Here is a 15,557-nt window from a genome sequence, read left to right as displayed (position 1 = left end):
TCCTGTGATGAAAGCAGTTAACTGGAAGAGACAGATCTGTAGCTTCAATGTTGTCTGGTAAAAAACTTGTCAACTTTTTTTAAAAGGTTTTTGAGCTTCAGAGTTGCATTTCTTTTTTAGAAATAACTAAATGTCAAACTATTCCTTCATTTTTGGGTTTTTAAAAATCCCCAAAAGTAAAAGAATAGTCTGAGATTTATTAGTTTTTTGCTGAGAGTAAGATGAGAAGACTGATAACACTCTCCTTTCTTTCCATTCAATATACGGCTACAGCCAGCAGCCAGTTAGCTTAGCCTACCGTAAAGACTAGAAACAGGAAGCCTTGACCTTTAGCTTCTCATTTAGCTCATTTCCCAAAATATGGAATCGTTCACTTAAGCATGAAGCTACACCAATCAGCCAGTTAGCTTAGCTTAGCTTAGCATAAAGACTGAGGGGAAAAAGAGGATCTTCTCATTCAACTCAACCAAAACATCAATCTATGCCTTTAAAAGATGAAAATCACCATCAGTGAAGCTGCAAGTTTCTCACTTAAACATCGATTTGATGTTTGTGTACACACAAACCTCACGAGCAGTCTGTTACTGTGTGGGGCTCTGTGTTTGTTAAGGGATCAGCGGGAGAATAACGTATGAGTGTGTAAACAAAAGGCAGTTGGGCTTGAGCTTGAGTCTGTTGTGCTCCCTCTTCTTTAGATCAACGCCAACAGGACATCTCTAACCAGCTTCCACCTTTTCTCTCTACTCTCTAAGTGCAGAGGCTTAATCAAGCCCTTCACTCCTATTTTTATAACTTTTCCATAATCTTTAACATCTGTACTGCGGAAATAACAACAAAAATATAACTTAAGATAAACTCTCTAGGCACTGTTTGATTTCCAAGGCTTTTTGTTGAGACTGTGATAAAAGGTCAGCAAACGGATAAAAAAAAAAATAATAAAAAAACACCAGAGAGTGATGGTTCTGCGGACCAAACACTTTCTCCTCTGTGATGTATCAAGGTCCTCCGAGTCAGCTCACACAGCCAAACAGACTCGCTTCAAGCTCTGTGGTGGAGAGGCTGTAAGGGCAGAAAAGTATCTAAAGGGCAAGTGTGTAGAAGGTTTCAAGGTTAAGTGTCACTTCCAGTCTTTAACCTATGTTTCGCCTTCAGAAAAAGAAGACGAAGGTCAGATCTTAAGCCATTATCTTCTGGGGAATCTCTATAGAAGCCTTGATGAAGATGCAGTTGTCTCGGATGTAGTTCCTCTTCTTGATCTCCTCATGAGAGATGAACTTGGGGTAGCCGAAGCCCAGGGTGCTCTCGTCCAGCGAGTTGCGGCTGCTGCTGGGCTTCTGGAAGTTCTTCCAGTTGGGGTCGGGGTTGAAGGTCTCGGTGATGTGCTGGGGTTTGGAAAGCGACGGGTCGCTCTGGTCCAGGATGGAGAAAGTCACCTTGTAGGAGAAGGGCCACTCGAGCAGGCTGTCGTACTCTCCTGGCAGCACGCGGATGTAGACAGAGAGGTGGGAGCCCTCGCCGCTACCGTTACCATTCAGGAAGGCCGAGACCTGCAGCTTGTAGCCGTAACGGTGCGTGTAGAAGGGCGGGCTGAAGAATTCGTGGTTGCTACGGAGTTTGGCCTCCTGGAGTTTGCGGGAGTAGTCGCTGAGCTTCCAGATGAGAACGCCGTCATGACTGACGGACAGCTCCTCCATCTCCCTCCGCAGCTCCAGGATCTCCTGCCGCTGACGCCCCACCAGGTTACACATCATAGTCAGGTGAGACTTAGTGGTGTCTTCCAGGTGACGACCGATAGCCAGTTTGGGGCACTGCCAGAGAGACAACAAAGAGATTAATGATGCAGAACCTGCTGCATAGTACATACAGATTTAACACATACAAAAGGTATATAAAGTCATGCAAAGGTACAATCTGTGTCTGTTTATGTGAAGCATTTAGACCACTTTTGTGGATACATTGTATTCCACTGTTTACTTCTCATGTGTATATATGTATATGTAGAAGACGTGGTGTGAAGTTTGTGGTAAAAATGACTGAAAAACATGGATGCTTTCCATATCTGTTCAGTTTAGAGCTCATTACCGGTTAACATGAATTATGCACTTTTGTTTACATCCCTCATACACAGATCAACTCTTGCACTATTATATTTAATGGTCACTGTTTTGCTTTCCATCAGGCCGCCTATAAATGTTATACATCCAGCTTTGCAGATGCGTTGTAATTCTTAACAAAGCGAGGAGCCGACAACAGAGTATGATGCTCATCTGCCGCTCTTCCTCGAGCGTGTCCACATTTTCTCAAATTGACGTCAGTTTCAAAAATAGACAGAAATGCGCAGTCAGAATATGGAAGTGTTGCTCTCATTAAAATAGACCCTACAGGCACAGTACTACATGGTCAAAAAGAGAAAAATCATTACTTTGGACACAGTGAGCAAGGATTTGAAGGAAATATAATGAAAACAAGCATCGAAACAACAAAGACAAACAAGCTCGATAGTTGATTAGCATACGTGTTAACAGGATGGTTCCTCCAGAGGTCAAAATAATCCTTTAAGGTTAGAAGATGCAGGTCAGCCTTACCCTGTGTTTACAGCCGGCATCTTTGAAGGGGCAGAGAACGAGCGCGCTGCCACAGTTGTCCTTCACATGGTTAGCCAGATCCTCTCGGGCGATGTTGGGTGTGCCGCACTGGTTTGGGCACTGGACAGGAAACCGAGGGCAGTGGTACTGGTGGTTCTGCAGAAGAGTCAGGGATAGAGTTAATATGTGCACTGCTGACTGACAGCATGAGCGATAAGAACACTGACTGCACAGTAGGGTCACAAATGAACGGTTGCACAGGGGGAATATGTCCTTGAAAGTAAAAAAAAAATACATGCTGTATTAAAAATGAGGCTGCTAAAAAAGACTAGAAAAAATAGGAAACTACTGATGATGCCGCCTGAAGCCATGGAAAATACTGGGACCACACTGCTTACAAACACATGCGACGCTTAGTAAATCATTGCGTCAATGATTTGAGTGTAACAAAATACTGACTGGTATAAAACATACTAGTCATTTTTTTGTGATTCTTGCTTTTGTTGCTGCTTTCTGTTCTTTTTCCCATTAATTACTCAATCTCTTGTCAATAAAATGTCAGGAATGAGTAGAAAACGTCCTTCCCAGAGTCTCAGGGTGTCAGGTGACATCTTCATCTTCATTTGTTTTGTCTGGCCGACAGTCAAAAACTTACAATAATATAAAAACAGAGATAAACAGCCTTCATATTACAGGGCCAGGAAAAAAAAGCTAATATGGGGCATTTTTGCATGAAAAATGACTTAAATGAGGAGAGTAGCTGTTCAGCCTCTGGCCAGATGTGTACAGAGGCAGGTGTTTAAAAGCCCAAACAATAAAACAGCAGCTCCCACCAACATCCAGCTGTCACAGGACAGCGACACTATGAATGGCAGCATCCTGCAGCTACAGTGGGTTTTCTGTGTCCTGTAAACTCTGTGTGAAACTGACCTGGATTGTGTCGAAGACAAACTCCTTGCCGCAGTACTTGCAGGGTTGTGTGCGTTTGGGACACTCGGCCATGCTGTGCTGGGACAGCAGGCGACGCATCATCCGTGCCCCACATTTGTTCTCACAGTAAACACTCTCCTGGGGACACACACCCTGGTGGTTCTGGGATAAAAAGAAAATGTGTGATTACAATTTAGAACAGGGTTATACAGTCAACACATGCTACAAATACTGTAGATACAGTAGGAGCTTCTGTTTACTCAAATGCTGTTTATATATACACTATATTCTATATTTCTATTCTATATATATGAACGAAATAGATCAAACTTTTCAGAGAGGTAAAGTTTTGACTTGTCTATGACGATTACGCACAGAGTAGGAAAGAGCAAGTAATGGACCAACCAAAACAACAAACCAAGAGGGATAATGTAGGAAAGTCGGTCCAAGACGATTCAAAACAAAGGGCACCGCACTATGGCTGCATTCTACTTCGCACACGAAGAACGGAAAAACCCTTCTTAGTGTTTAAACAAATGTTGCGAGATTTAAATAAAAAATACTTGTAAAATAAAATTTATCCAATTACCAACTTTTATTGACATAATTTACTAGTTTACTTATTATCATTACTCTGTTTTTATATTATTGAAAATTTTAATTTTGGACTGTTGGTCAGACAAAACGAGGACATCTGAATAGGTCATCTTAGACTCTGAGAAACTGGGAATGTTATTTCCAAAGTAAAGTAAAATGTTTACTAAAGTATCACTGTAGAGTCACATTAGTATTGGGGTTGAATCTCATGTACAGAGCCATTCTGAAGATAGATTAATCATATAAGTAATTTTTTTCTTGCAAAACCTCCAAACATCCTTGGTTGCAGTATCTCCAATGTGAAGAATGACTGCGTTTCTCTGATTTACATCACAGAATTGAATATCTTTGTGTTTTGGAGACACAAGCATACTAGATACATTGTGTAAGCTACTCAATATCATTTGTCTGTGGTATTGAAAGGTTTTAATGATACACAGATGGTAAACATGACTGTGTAATTCCATTGTGAGGGCCAAAAGGTGGATTAATGCCCTTGTAACTGTGTGCAGAAGGGAGACCATGTGGGCCAGAGTAAACAGAGGAGGGGGCAGCATGGGAAGAATGACAGAGGTGTTTCACTGAGGAAAACATATTCAGTATAAAAGACCCAGTCAGAGCGTCTTTCCATCTGCCAACATACGTGTTATTTCAAAATAGACCAACACTCTGAGAAGGCACCAGTCTGTCCTGCTGCTTTTCACAAAGATGTTTTTCATATAGGGATGGAAATTATGTAGCGTCACTCTGGGTTGTTTACGTCAAACTCCTGCTGCGTTGCAACAGGGAAAAAGAAATTAAAAAACAGGTTTGGAGGTGGTGTGTACCTCGTAGGCTTCACCGGTGAACTCGCTGCCACAAAACTCGCACTTGACCTTGCGCTTGGGGCAGTCATGCTGCAGGTGGTCGGGCAAGTCACGGCGCGTCAGTTTGACGGAGCAGCGATTGGGGCAGGGTATCACATTGAAGGCGCAGGTGGAGAAGTGGCCCTGAGGGAGACAAAACGACAAAGAGAGGCAAATGTGTCATCGGATTCACAGACATACACACCCACATGTTGGGCGTTAAGCCAGGTTGCTGCCAGAAAACAACAAGAGGTGAAGAGAGGAAGGAGAACAACATGTATCAGGAGGTGCCCAAGTCAAAGTGTTCGATGAGGCAGTGAAATAAAAAAAAAAAGATGGAGCAGCGACAGTTGAGGGGAAAACGAGAGAGGATGTCAAAGCTTCTCACCTGCAGCTGCTTCATCTGGCCGGTCCAGCGGCAGCCCTCCTCACTGTGGATGCAGCGGATGGGCAGCGCCAGGATCTGCTGCTCCAGCTCCGGGTCTGGGTAGATCTGAAGAAGAAAAACCAGGACGAGGTCAGTGTTGCAGTGGCAGCCATGCACAAGACAAGTTAAAGGGGCTGACCAGGTCATGAAGAAAGACTGAAATAAATCGCTTTCATACGCTTGCAAAAGTGTATGTGTAACGTGTCTAAGTGTTTGGTGGTTTTAAATTTTTAAAGAATCATGTTTTCTGTTATGTGTTAGAAAATTCTCCATCTAGTTAAACTAAATAAACCACGTACAAAAACCTTTGAATTACCTGAAAAATGTGAGTCATACGGCTAGTGGGGCTTTTTTTTTTCTTTCATGCAAAGTTTTGGACCTTTTGGAGAAACATGGTCGTCACAGGAAGGCAATGAATGTTTGTTTGTTGTTTTTTGGAAATGCTTTAATTTGAAATGAAATTAGTGAAATGAAATGTGTTTTATGGCATTTTCTCTGCAAATAAGGTCTTTACCAAATTAAGTTTTCTGTCTCTTTTCAATGAGTTGATTAAAAGACGTTTAAATGTCAATATCAACATATTAAGCTTCCATCCCTAATGGAGACGCCTGTTTATCAAAGGTAGTTTGCGACCCCGGCTCAAGCCTGTACAACTGACATGTATTGTCTTTATGCTAAGCTAAACACACCTTCCTTCACTCCTGCTCTGTACTTCATACACAGAGCTGAGATAAGTGTTTCTATTTATACCTCACAGAAAGAATCCTTTAAAGAATTTCAACAAAGATGGTAACATGGTGACATTATATCATACAAGACTGAATATTGAGCTACAGGAACAATTCCTCACTGGAAAGTCAAACTGTTGAGATTGTGCTAGTAAACTGCTGCAGTGAGTCGACCGTGGCAGTGATGATAAGTTAGTTTGTGAGTTTATGGGACCTTTGAGAGAAACAGAGACAGAGAGCAGAGGAGCAGATTTATTTTTCCTCAGTCACTGGGTGATGGGGATGAGTCAGTTTTCTGCCCAAACACCCCAAATCCTCCCCTACAGTATGCTGTCCTAAGGATTTGCAGCTTTGCTCTGCATCTCCATCCCCCTCGCTGTCGCACGAGCAGAGCACTGGTCAAACGAGAAAAGCCACTTCCTCAAAATGTCACAACAGCCCTCTAAACAAATAACAGCTCAGTAACAGCCCAGCTGCGCTCACATGTCTCTGCAGCGAAACATGGGAGCCATTGCCTCCAAATTAAAAGTCAATTTGGAAAATCATCTCTAATAAAACACTTCCACTTATCTCACTCATTGTTCCTGGCTGCTGTGTTTGGAGACGCCTAAATGCGTACAGTCTTAACCTGTTAATGTGCTCTACAGAAACACAGATATGGCTAACGTTACAGATTGCTGTACCACTTATACAGTAGAAGCAGATGCTTTTTTGCTGCCATAATCACATTCTTTCAGGGGAGGCAAAGAAGGAAAAATCCTCTAAAGCAAACTGAAACACTCTCTCATTGTTCCAGTCTTGGAATCTGCAGGGAGACAAAAATAATGACCTTTTAATAACTTAGTCCCACTCGGATCAGGGGGGGGGGGTTAAGCTCTTTGGAGCTCCAACTTGGGGGTTTATTCTGTCTGCTTTAGCCATTGTTAGTCCCACACCACTACGACTACTACTGCAGCACAATCCTTTAATGACTGCAACACTCTTCTGTTGGAGCCAGGCTGTGTTTGTGCATGTTTTCGAATGGACTGTGTGCAGCGAGCGTTGCAATAACCCTGACAGCGGACCACCAGGACGGGGTAATTTGCAGGCGACTGGGAGCCTGTGAGGGTAAATAAGAGCGTCTGACAGGTGTGCCATGAGCCCATCCTTCCCCTGGGGAGTCGCTGCTATTACAGCCGCCTCCATCGCTCTCAGCACAGCATGCAGATCTGCACTGCTGCCCCCCCTGATTCTGCTGCAGCTCTGAGTGGCTGGCTTGATCGCTAATTCAGGCTAACGCTAACAAACTGCAAGGGGGAGATTACATACACCAGTCTGCACTGAAATGATGCAAAGCTGCCAAGACAGTGGGATGATCATTTACTGTTCGTTGGTTAGTCTCTCATGCATAGGTCAGAGTTAAGCTCTTATCCTCGTGTTGCACTCCTTCACTTGACTGCGGGGATATCAAGGGGATATCCTCAAACTCAGCATACTGTTAGTCACCACCTCCCCCACTACAGGGTACAATCTGATTAACTGAAAAAGTGTTCAGTTTAGATGCACTTCTCTCTCTTTTTCTGGACTGTGGAGGTTTATTTTAGATCAACTGATCGCTCTGCTTTCCACTGTAATAAAATGAAATAGAAATCTCTGACACTGAGTTAAGCATTATTGCACACAAACGTTCTTTTTTTATTGTAACATTTAAAGCCAAATTCACCGTCCCGACATTGTTTTTCTCTTCAAGTCTGACAATTTGCATCTCATATCTCAGCTATATCCAGATCAAATGTAGCAGGGTTATTTATGTCCCTATCTGAGCTGCTTGTCTCCTCTCTGATTTGCATTTTTCCTGGTTATACCGGTGCATGCAGGTTTATTTACATTTTTGCAGCACTTGTAATTTGACTATTTATCTGTAGCCGTATTTAGACCAAATCTGTAACATCTTTAAAATCACATCAGAATGCAATAACAATGTTTTTAACCTATTCTAGTATCATATCTATTCTAGTTTTATGTTCTTTCATGTTCTGCTGATTTATTTTGTATTGTGCTTTAAATTTGTTTTGGTATTCTAATTGTTTTTTGCATTTTTAGCCCGGTTAGTGTCCTAAGGACGGCAGTGTCAGTCTGTTGGTCCACCACATTCATGCAGACAGAAATATCTCCAAAGCTACTTGATGGATTACCATGAAATATCTAAACAACTATTGCATGTCGTGTCATTCATGCTCCCATCAAGATAAACAGCAGTCACTGTTGTGGACCTCTCACTTCCAAATTTCAATTTGTCCAGTACTTTGAATACCTGCAAAACTGGCATCTACGTCAGTCTCGGCTGTGCTTTGGGTTTAATGCTAAATAGGATATATTAGCATGCTAAAATGCTAAGCTAAGACGGCAATTGAGTTTTTCATAATACCTGCTATCATCATGTTATTCGAGCATGTTAGCTTGTTGCCTAAAGCACCACTTTGCCTAAGTACAGCTTCACAGAGCCTCCAGTACGGCTGCGGACTAGTCTTATTAGGTTAACTCTGTTGTCTTACTGTTATGCAACTACTGTTTGTAAAGGTGTTACATTACAAATATATATTATAATCTAATTACAAGCACTCTTACATTATTCTTTAATTCAGGATGAGGAGTGAATGAAAGCGTGTTGTTTGGTGTCAGGGTTACACGTACCTTGGCATAGTCCAATGGCAGCTGATCCTCGGGACACTTGAAGACGCCCTCACTGCAAAAAAACCAGCAGAAAGCTTTTGTTATTATTGGAATCACTCAGAATAAAAGATGACTGCAGACAAAAACAGTTTACTAGCGTCTCGACAAGGACAATCTTAAGTCACATTCAGTGAGATTTCTAACTCTGACCCTGACTGAGAGGAAGCGGAGCTAAAAGGCACTTCTTTGACAGTCTGTGAGAGCAGCGCTGCATCGCCCTTAGTTTTATTCTGTCTCTTCAAACACTCTTAATATGAGAAGTCCTCTGACGTATCACACTGTATGACGTAGAAACCCACACTCACAGATACACACTGCACAAGAAAGTCAGATTTTTCAGAAACGGGCTGTGACAGCATCGGCTCTTTCATCTTCTCTGTTTCAGAGGATTCGTCTGCACTGATTTATTGCAAGTTGGATCCTGATCCGTTTATTTACGATACATAAAGGCACGCTTGATGATTCACCTTCCTGCTACCTTTACCGTTTCTCTCACACCTCAGAGTGAGTTTAATTTTTGCCCTTGTTTTGCAGTCTAGATAACAATGTGCTACTTTCAGGCTAGTAACAGGCTTCTGATTTTCTATGAATAAAGCAGCGTAAAGCTCGCACTCCTGCTTCAGGCTTTTCCTCAGGGAAGAAAAAAACAACGACTTACTGCTTTGCTAGTGCGAGAGGGAGAATAGTTTTTGTTGTTTTCCTCATCCAGCCTACAGACCCCCGCACTGTATTTGTGGCGCCACAATGGAGCCCTCGCTGGCCTGTTAGAGGGCCAGATGAGCGTGTGCCACAGCTCATTAAGGCAGCCCTCTCACAACGTCCCTACCCTGATGTCATCATGAAATATTCACACGTGTAAATAATAGAGGCAGCAGCCACTAGGGGTGAGTTGCTGCACAGAATCGAAGCCTGTAGCTGCACAGCAAAACCCTCCAGACACATAAAGGTTACCCAAAAGGAAAAAAAAACAAAAAACAGAAAAGGTAATCAGTGGGTAATCTCTTGAGATGTCAGCAGTGTCACGACTCAAGCCCCCATATTGTTTCTGGATCAGAGAAGGTTGCAAAGACCGTCTTCATTTCCAGGTCCACTATTTTGATAATTATTTAAGTCCTTCATTTGGGGAAATTTGATGTGGCGATCTGCTGCCACTTCTTGATTGAATGAGAAAACAATCTGCAGTTTCAGTCTTAATCAAACTAATCTTTCTTGGATATATTTTTTGTTTTTCCACATGAAATCTATTGAAATTGCAGACAACAGGGATGCATAGAAATTTGTTTTGTTCAAAAGTCACATGCCCCGAGGCTTAATCTGACCTCTCCTGCAAAGAGGCCTCTCATAAACCCCCCCGACAATGCCTAAATTATGTTTAAACTAATTAAGGGACGAGTTAGTGTGCAAACAGTAAGTGTGTGCCCCTTGGTGCTTTAATTTGGTTGGCTGAAGTGTCACCTGACCGTGGCTCCCAGAGGCACAGGGACATGTGACAGGATGGGAGTGCATGTGCACTTCGCCCCGGCTGCCCAGCTGCTATGAAACCAGGGAGTGTGCTGAGGGGGGGGATGGGAGCAGAGGTTAGGCCTGAGAGGGACGGAGAGTTGATGAAAGGGGGGTGGAGGAGGGAGGTTAATGCATGACGAGACGGCAGTAATTCTCCTCCATTAGGGTCACTGTGTCAGCAGGGAGCTGGAGACCAATTAACAAGCCACAATAGGCTGTAAAAGAGGGTCAATCGATTAGAGGCTCGGAGGGCCCAGTCAGCATCTCATGCGTAGTGTTAAGTCATAAACAGTACTCTTCGCCATCACTCAGAAATCATCTCATGCCGTGGAGGGAGAAGTATAGAGAGCATAGCCTGTCCCACAACCACACAGAGAGAGGAGATGGGAAGCGACAGGCTCTCAGCTCCGGACAGGGGACAGCCAGAGGCCCCATCCAGCTCGGGCCCCGTATCTGACGCACAGAGAGGCAGACAGGCGAAAAGAGCCTAGTCACAGACTGTCAGGATGATTCCTCCTCTGGTTGCAGAGAAGCTCCCGCAGCCACACATTCATGTGTTCACCCCTACTGCTGATGATACCGCTCGACTCTCTCGGCCGCTTGGGAGTCGAACTCGCTGCCGCTTTGTGACAGCACATTAGCAGTGAAAGGTGGGGCCGATGTGTAACACAGCTCCAGTTCAATTCCATCCACCTTCACCGACTAACTATTTATTCTATATATTAAAACTGAGGGCTTTCTAGCAGAGCCAAGAGAGCAGAATGACACAATATAACTGAATTTCACAAATAGAGCTGTGAGGAAGGTATCGATTAATGTATCGCTTGGTTTTTTAAATACATCCATTCATTATTTTGACTACAGAATCTCAGAAAACAGTGAAAATATTATTAGATTTCCAGACCTCAAATGTTTTATCTGACTAACAGTCCAAAACCCAAAGATACAGAAAAAACAGAGAAGCAGCAGATACTCTTTTAGTCATACTAGTGATGTGGCTTAAGCAGGTTATTCATTCTGTGATGGTGTACACGGTAAACATTACCTGCTTTACGTCAGCATGTTAGCATGCAGATGTTAGCACTTCGCTTCGCAGCATGGCTGTACACCCTTTTGCTTGTCATTTGTTTGACTGATGATAATTAATTTTGTGTTGATCAACTAATCGATTGACTGGACGCCTCCACTATCATCACAAATTTGACTCGAGGCCAACATCGATTCAGCCTCTTGTGAAACAATTAGTTGATTAATACAAGTCATTTAGAGGAAGGCAAAAAAGTAGGCAAAAACACTGTAGGCAGAAACTCTAAATGCTTGCTGGTCCCGACGTGTGCAGATGTCCTCTTTTATATGACTGAAAACTGACTACTTTGGGTCCAAAGGGAAAACTCCTTCGTGTAGCCTAGTTGAAAGTGAGAACTTCCTCCTCACAAACAGGATCTTTTAAATCAAGTTTCACAGAAGTGCTTGTCTACCAAAGATCTCTGACCATAGTTCACACCCTCGTCAATGAACATCCAGGGTGAGAGGCTGATAAACAAGTGTTTGAGCGTTGTGTCAGGATGTCACAGGGGAGCGGCTTAAGACTGGGCAGCATACCATATAATACAATCACCTCATTAAAATTTCATTGCCTCCTTCTGTGCACTCATACTGTGAGCAGCAGAGGCTCTACAGCTGCTCTGCTGTGGAGGCGATTGTGTTTAAATCACCTCAAATTCACCATCACACAGGGTTACACACATCATCACATTGTGCTAGCTTGTGGAAAACACATTCACCCCTCTGCAAGTGAAACGCACCCACTAGTCATACCCATCATCGACTTGGACCTTAAAACCCTCTCCCCTCTTATTCCCCCCTCTCCTCCCCAACTTCAAATCTTCTTTTCAGGGCGCAGATTAAACAGCCATCCATTCACCCAGCTGATACCACGAGGACAGCCGTCACAACATGCTTTGTCACTCTGCGAACGGCTCCTGACAGGCAGACGGTGAGGCGCACAAATCCCTCAGGTTTAATCTCACCGGTGCAGAGCGGAGGGGTGTTTTTCAAGAGACAGCAACCAGCCTGCAGGCCACACAGAGGGGACATGTTGGTGACAGGTCGCCGCCTCACTAACCAGGACCACAGAGTAACCATGAAACCTGCTCTATATCAACTAACAGAAAGACTCATAAACAAACCTCCCTGTGTGTGCCATTGTAGTGGGGAGGGCTGTCCAGACACACTAAACAAACAAAATCAAAAGCATGAGGCCTTTGGAGAGGACAGGTCTGTGGCACATTAACACTCTAAACAGATCTCTGTCGCATGACGAATTTTCTCATTGACTCAGATAGCATCAGGAGCCTTGACTGGACTACCCGCCTATCTCCTGCTGGAGCTCACTACCAGCATTTATGTTCATCCTCATGCTAAACCCTTTTTGTCTTTTCAAGATATAACCAGGATTAACTTTTATATACACAAACAAAACCTTAAATTCCACCAGTGCCCTCTGTGCAGATTTTTGGTCTCAAGGCTGAGACTAAATTCCCAGCTTCTCCTCTCAGGAAGTTGGGAGAAAACAGGAATTCTGTTTTATCTCAGACAGAGTTCCCCTAATCCCCAAATCCATCTGTTTTTAAGTCTGCGCAAACAGGACTGTGTGCAGTCGTGACCTCGTTCATCTGAGCAATAAAGACTGTAGATATTACAGAGTCATTATAGCGTGTGTGACTGCTAGTTTTTGTCCAACAGGAGTTTTCTATATTGATTTAGAAAGATGTTTTTTCTACTTCCTACAGCTACTTCAGCTGAAAGTATCTCATTTGACCAGAGCTGCAATTATTATCAATCTGCTACAATTTGATGATTCATTAATCTTAAAAAAAAAACGTGAGTTCCATCTTCACAAATGTGAGAATTGGCTGCCTTTCCTTGGTTTACATTAAAGGTAAAGTGAATATTTTGGGGGTTTTGAACTGTTGCTTGGACAAACTGGCCTTGACTTCTGCAAGCTGATTAATGTAATCAATCTTAATGCAGCTTGTAGTATGGAAACAGATCTTTGAGATGAGTGTAGCAGAGTCCACACTGTACTAATAATATACAAAGTACTGTACAAACTCCTAATTGTCATAGTATCCAGAATGTAGAGGTATACATAATATGCATCTAGAACAAAAGAAATCAGCATACTTACATTACATTTGTACTGACATTAAAATGATGTGTGACTCTGGACCACTAACGCACTTTAATTATGGAAACTTCACAAAGAGACATTTAGTAGTTTATTTTTCAAGTTTTCCCAGCTGTCTCTGGAGCTGTCAGACCACAACCCACAATTTGTTTTAGCTCTTTCAGTTCTGCTGCTCAAGCTATTTGGAACAATCCACTCCACATTTAGCTCAGCATAAAACTAATTTAGCATGTGCACTGCCATCTTTCTGTATTGTTAACTTTGTCAGTTGTAGCGTATGAGCGCACTGAATGCTCGCAGGTTTGAATAAATTGTTTGTATTGTAATTCTGACATGGCTTAAAGGTATGAAAATGCCTACAGACTTTGCTACACTTCTCAAACCAAGTGACAATCCATCCTGCAAACAACGTGCTCTCACCACCTCGGCTGCAAAGCTGCCGAAGGCGTTTGGCCTACAGAAGCTCTTCATCTCATCCTCACGACTCCGTGGATTAACGCCCTAATGTGACGCTGACTAAAGTGGCCCCTCAATGAGTTCGAGTGACGGGGGCCGAGGCCGGGTGGTATTTCCACCTGTGACACCTGATACACCGAGAGCACAGAGCTCCCTTCGCCCACGGCCGATTTGGCTTTCAGCCGAGCTCTCTGCAGCCCTCTCGTTTGTCTGAAAAGGGAGGAGCAGCTCCTACTTTCACAGAGTGTGATGACACATCGTCCCACAGGTGGATCGACTGCTCCTTCACAGGCTTTCAGTGTGGGACATCCATACAGAATGACGCTATGACAGCTTCTTGTGTGGGAATTAATACGTACAAGATAAGCTGTCCATACCTGTGGTTTGTCAGAGATTATAACGTACATAAGCCCTCTCTGACGTTTGTGGTGACATTCTGTTCTGCCTCAGGAAGGCAGTGCTTATGTCTATAAGCAAGACGCCTGTTAACACACTACAGCAATGTATTTGATCCAACTCAAAGAATCCAGAGCCTGTTGATCATCTCTTCCAACATTTAACGCTAAAATCATCAAAATCTTTGGCTCCAGCGGGTAACTCAGACATGCTAATGCTGGAGAATGCATAGACAACGACTACTATTCAAAGTGGGAAGAGAGGAGCTCCACAGAAAGTTCTTGATAATCAATTAGTTGCCTAAACTGTTTTTTAAGTTGAAAAAAATCCAAACATTCCTTTATTCAAGCTTCTGAAACGTGAAAATTTGCTTTTCCTTGTCACTCATGTCACTCATCTTGTGTTTTTTTTGACAAAACATTCATTTGAAAGTGTGTTTTACAATTCTATCTTTCTACAAAAAAAAGTCTGTTAATCGAAAAAAACAATTGTTGGATTGATCAATGATAAAAACCATCAGTAGTTTCAGGCCGAGCGAAGAGTTCTACACCTTTTAAACAGTCCATAGCCGGAAGTGGTTGTTATTGCTGTCGCCTGTTAATTCACACTAACTTTAGGAGCTTTGTCTGTAAACAAAGCCAGTTAAAGTCCTGTAGAATGAGAGATGTCTGTTTGTACAGCTTATCATTGTCCTTCCAGCACCTGGCAAAGCCTTTCAGCCAGTTAATAAGCGTTGGTAGTTACTTAAACAGACTGAAAACAGCATCTTCTTATCTGTTTTATGGGACGCTATAACAATCTGCTGTCCTCATGTAATATTATGGACTTTATAGAGCTCAGCTGTGTGCTCACTCTTGCTCCAATCTGTTCTTACTTTGTAAAGTACAAAATTTGCCATTCATTTCTAACCATATTTCATCAAATAAAAGGGTCATCTGAGGAATATTAGTCCAGCGTGATTTTTTCCACAAGCGGCTGATAAAGTCAGTAGATTTGAGTGAAATAAAGACTTTATTCATCATATAAATTCTCCAAAAAAGCACAAAAGACAGAGATAAATTCTTAAATGACCTGTTAGGTGTAGTCTTATGCTAACAGGAGATTATTCCCTTTTTCATGGAAGGTTTTGTGTCAAAGATTTCAGGAACCTGTTTGAGTTCAGTAGAAGCTTGTCCAGAAGATGACACC

At 42.8% G+C, this 15,557-nt stretch overlaps 1 protein-coding gene across 1 annotated transcript in view; it reads right to left on the bottom strand.

Moving 5' to 3' along the window:
- Window positions 1–354: 354 nt before the first annotated feature.
- traf4a (tnf receptor-associated factor 4a) overlaps window positions 355–15,557 on the bottom strand; it is a 34,895-nt gene continuing 19,692 nt past the window's right edge. Inside the window, exons 2-7 of the mRNA XM_070829829.1 lie at window positions 8,786–8,837; window positions 5,346–5,450; window positions 4,940–5,101; window positions 3,516–3,677; window positions 2,586–2,741; window positions 355–1,808 (exon numbers count right to left, since the gene is read on the bottom strand). Coding sequence (XP_070685930.1) covers window positions 1,176–1,808; window positions 2,586–2,741; window positions 3,516–3,677; window positions 4,940–5,101; window positions 5,346–5,450; window positions 8,786–8,837 — 1,270 coding nt within the window. The 3' untranslated portion in view covers window positions 355–1,175. The remainder of the gene's footprint in view (window positions 1,809–2,585; window positions 2,742–3,515; window positions 3,678–4,939; window positions 5,102–5,345; window positions 5,451–8,785; window positions 8,838–15,557) is intronic.

The sequence above is a fragment of the Pempheris klunzingeri genome, chromosome 4 (genome assembly GCF_042242105.1).
Source record: "Pempheris klunzingeri isolate RE-2024b chromosome 4, fPemKlu1.hap1, whole genome shotgun sequence".
Classification (NCBI taxonomy): Eukaryota; Metazoa; Chordata; class Actinopteri; order Acropomatiformes; family Pempheridae; genus Pempheris; species Pempheris klunzingeri.
The sequence above is the reverse complement of the archived record's forward strand: the minus strand, read 5'-3'. Positions and strand labels throughout refer to the sequence as shown.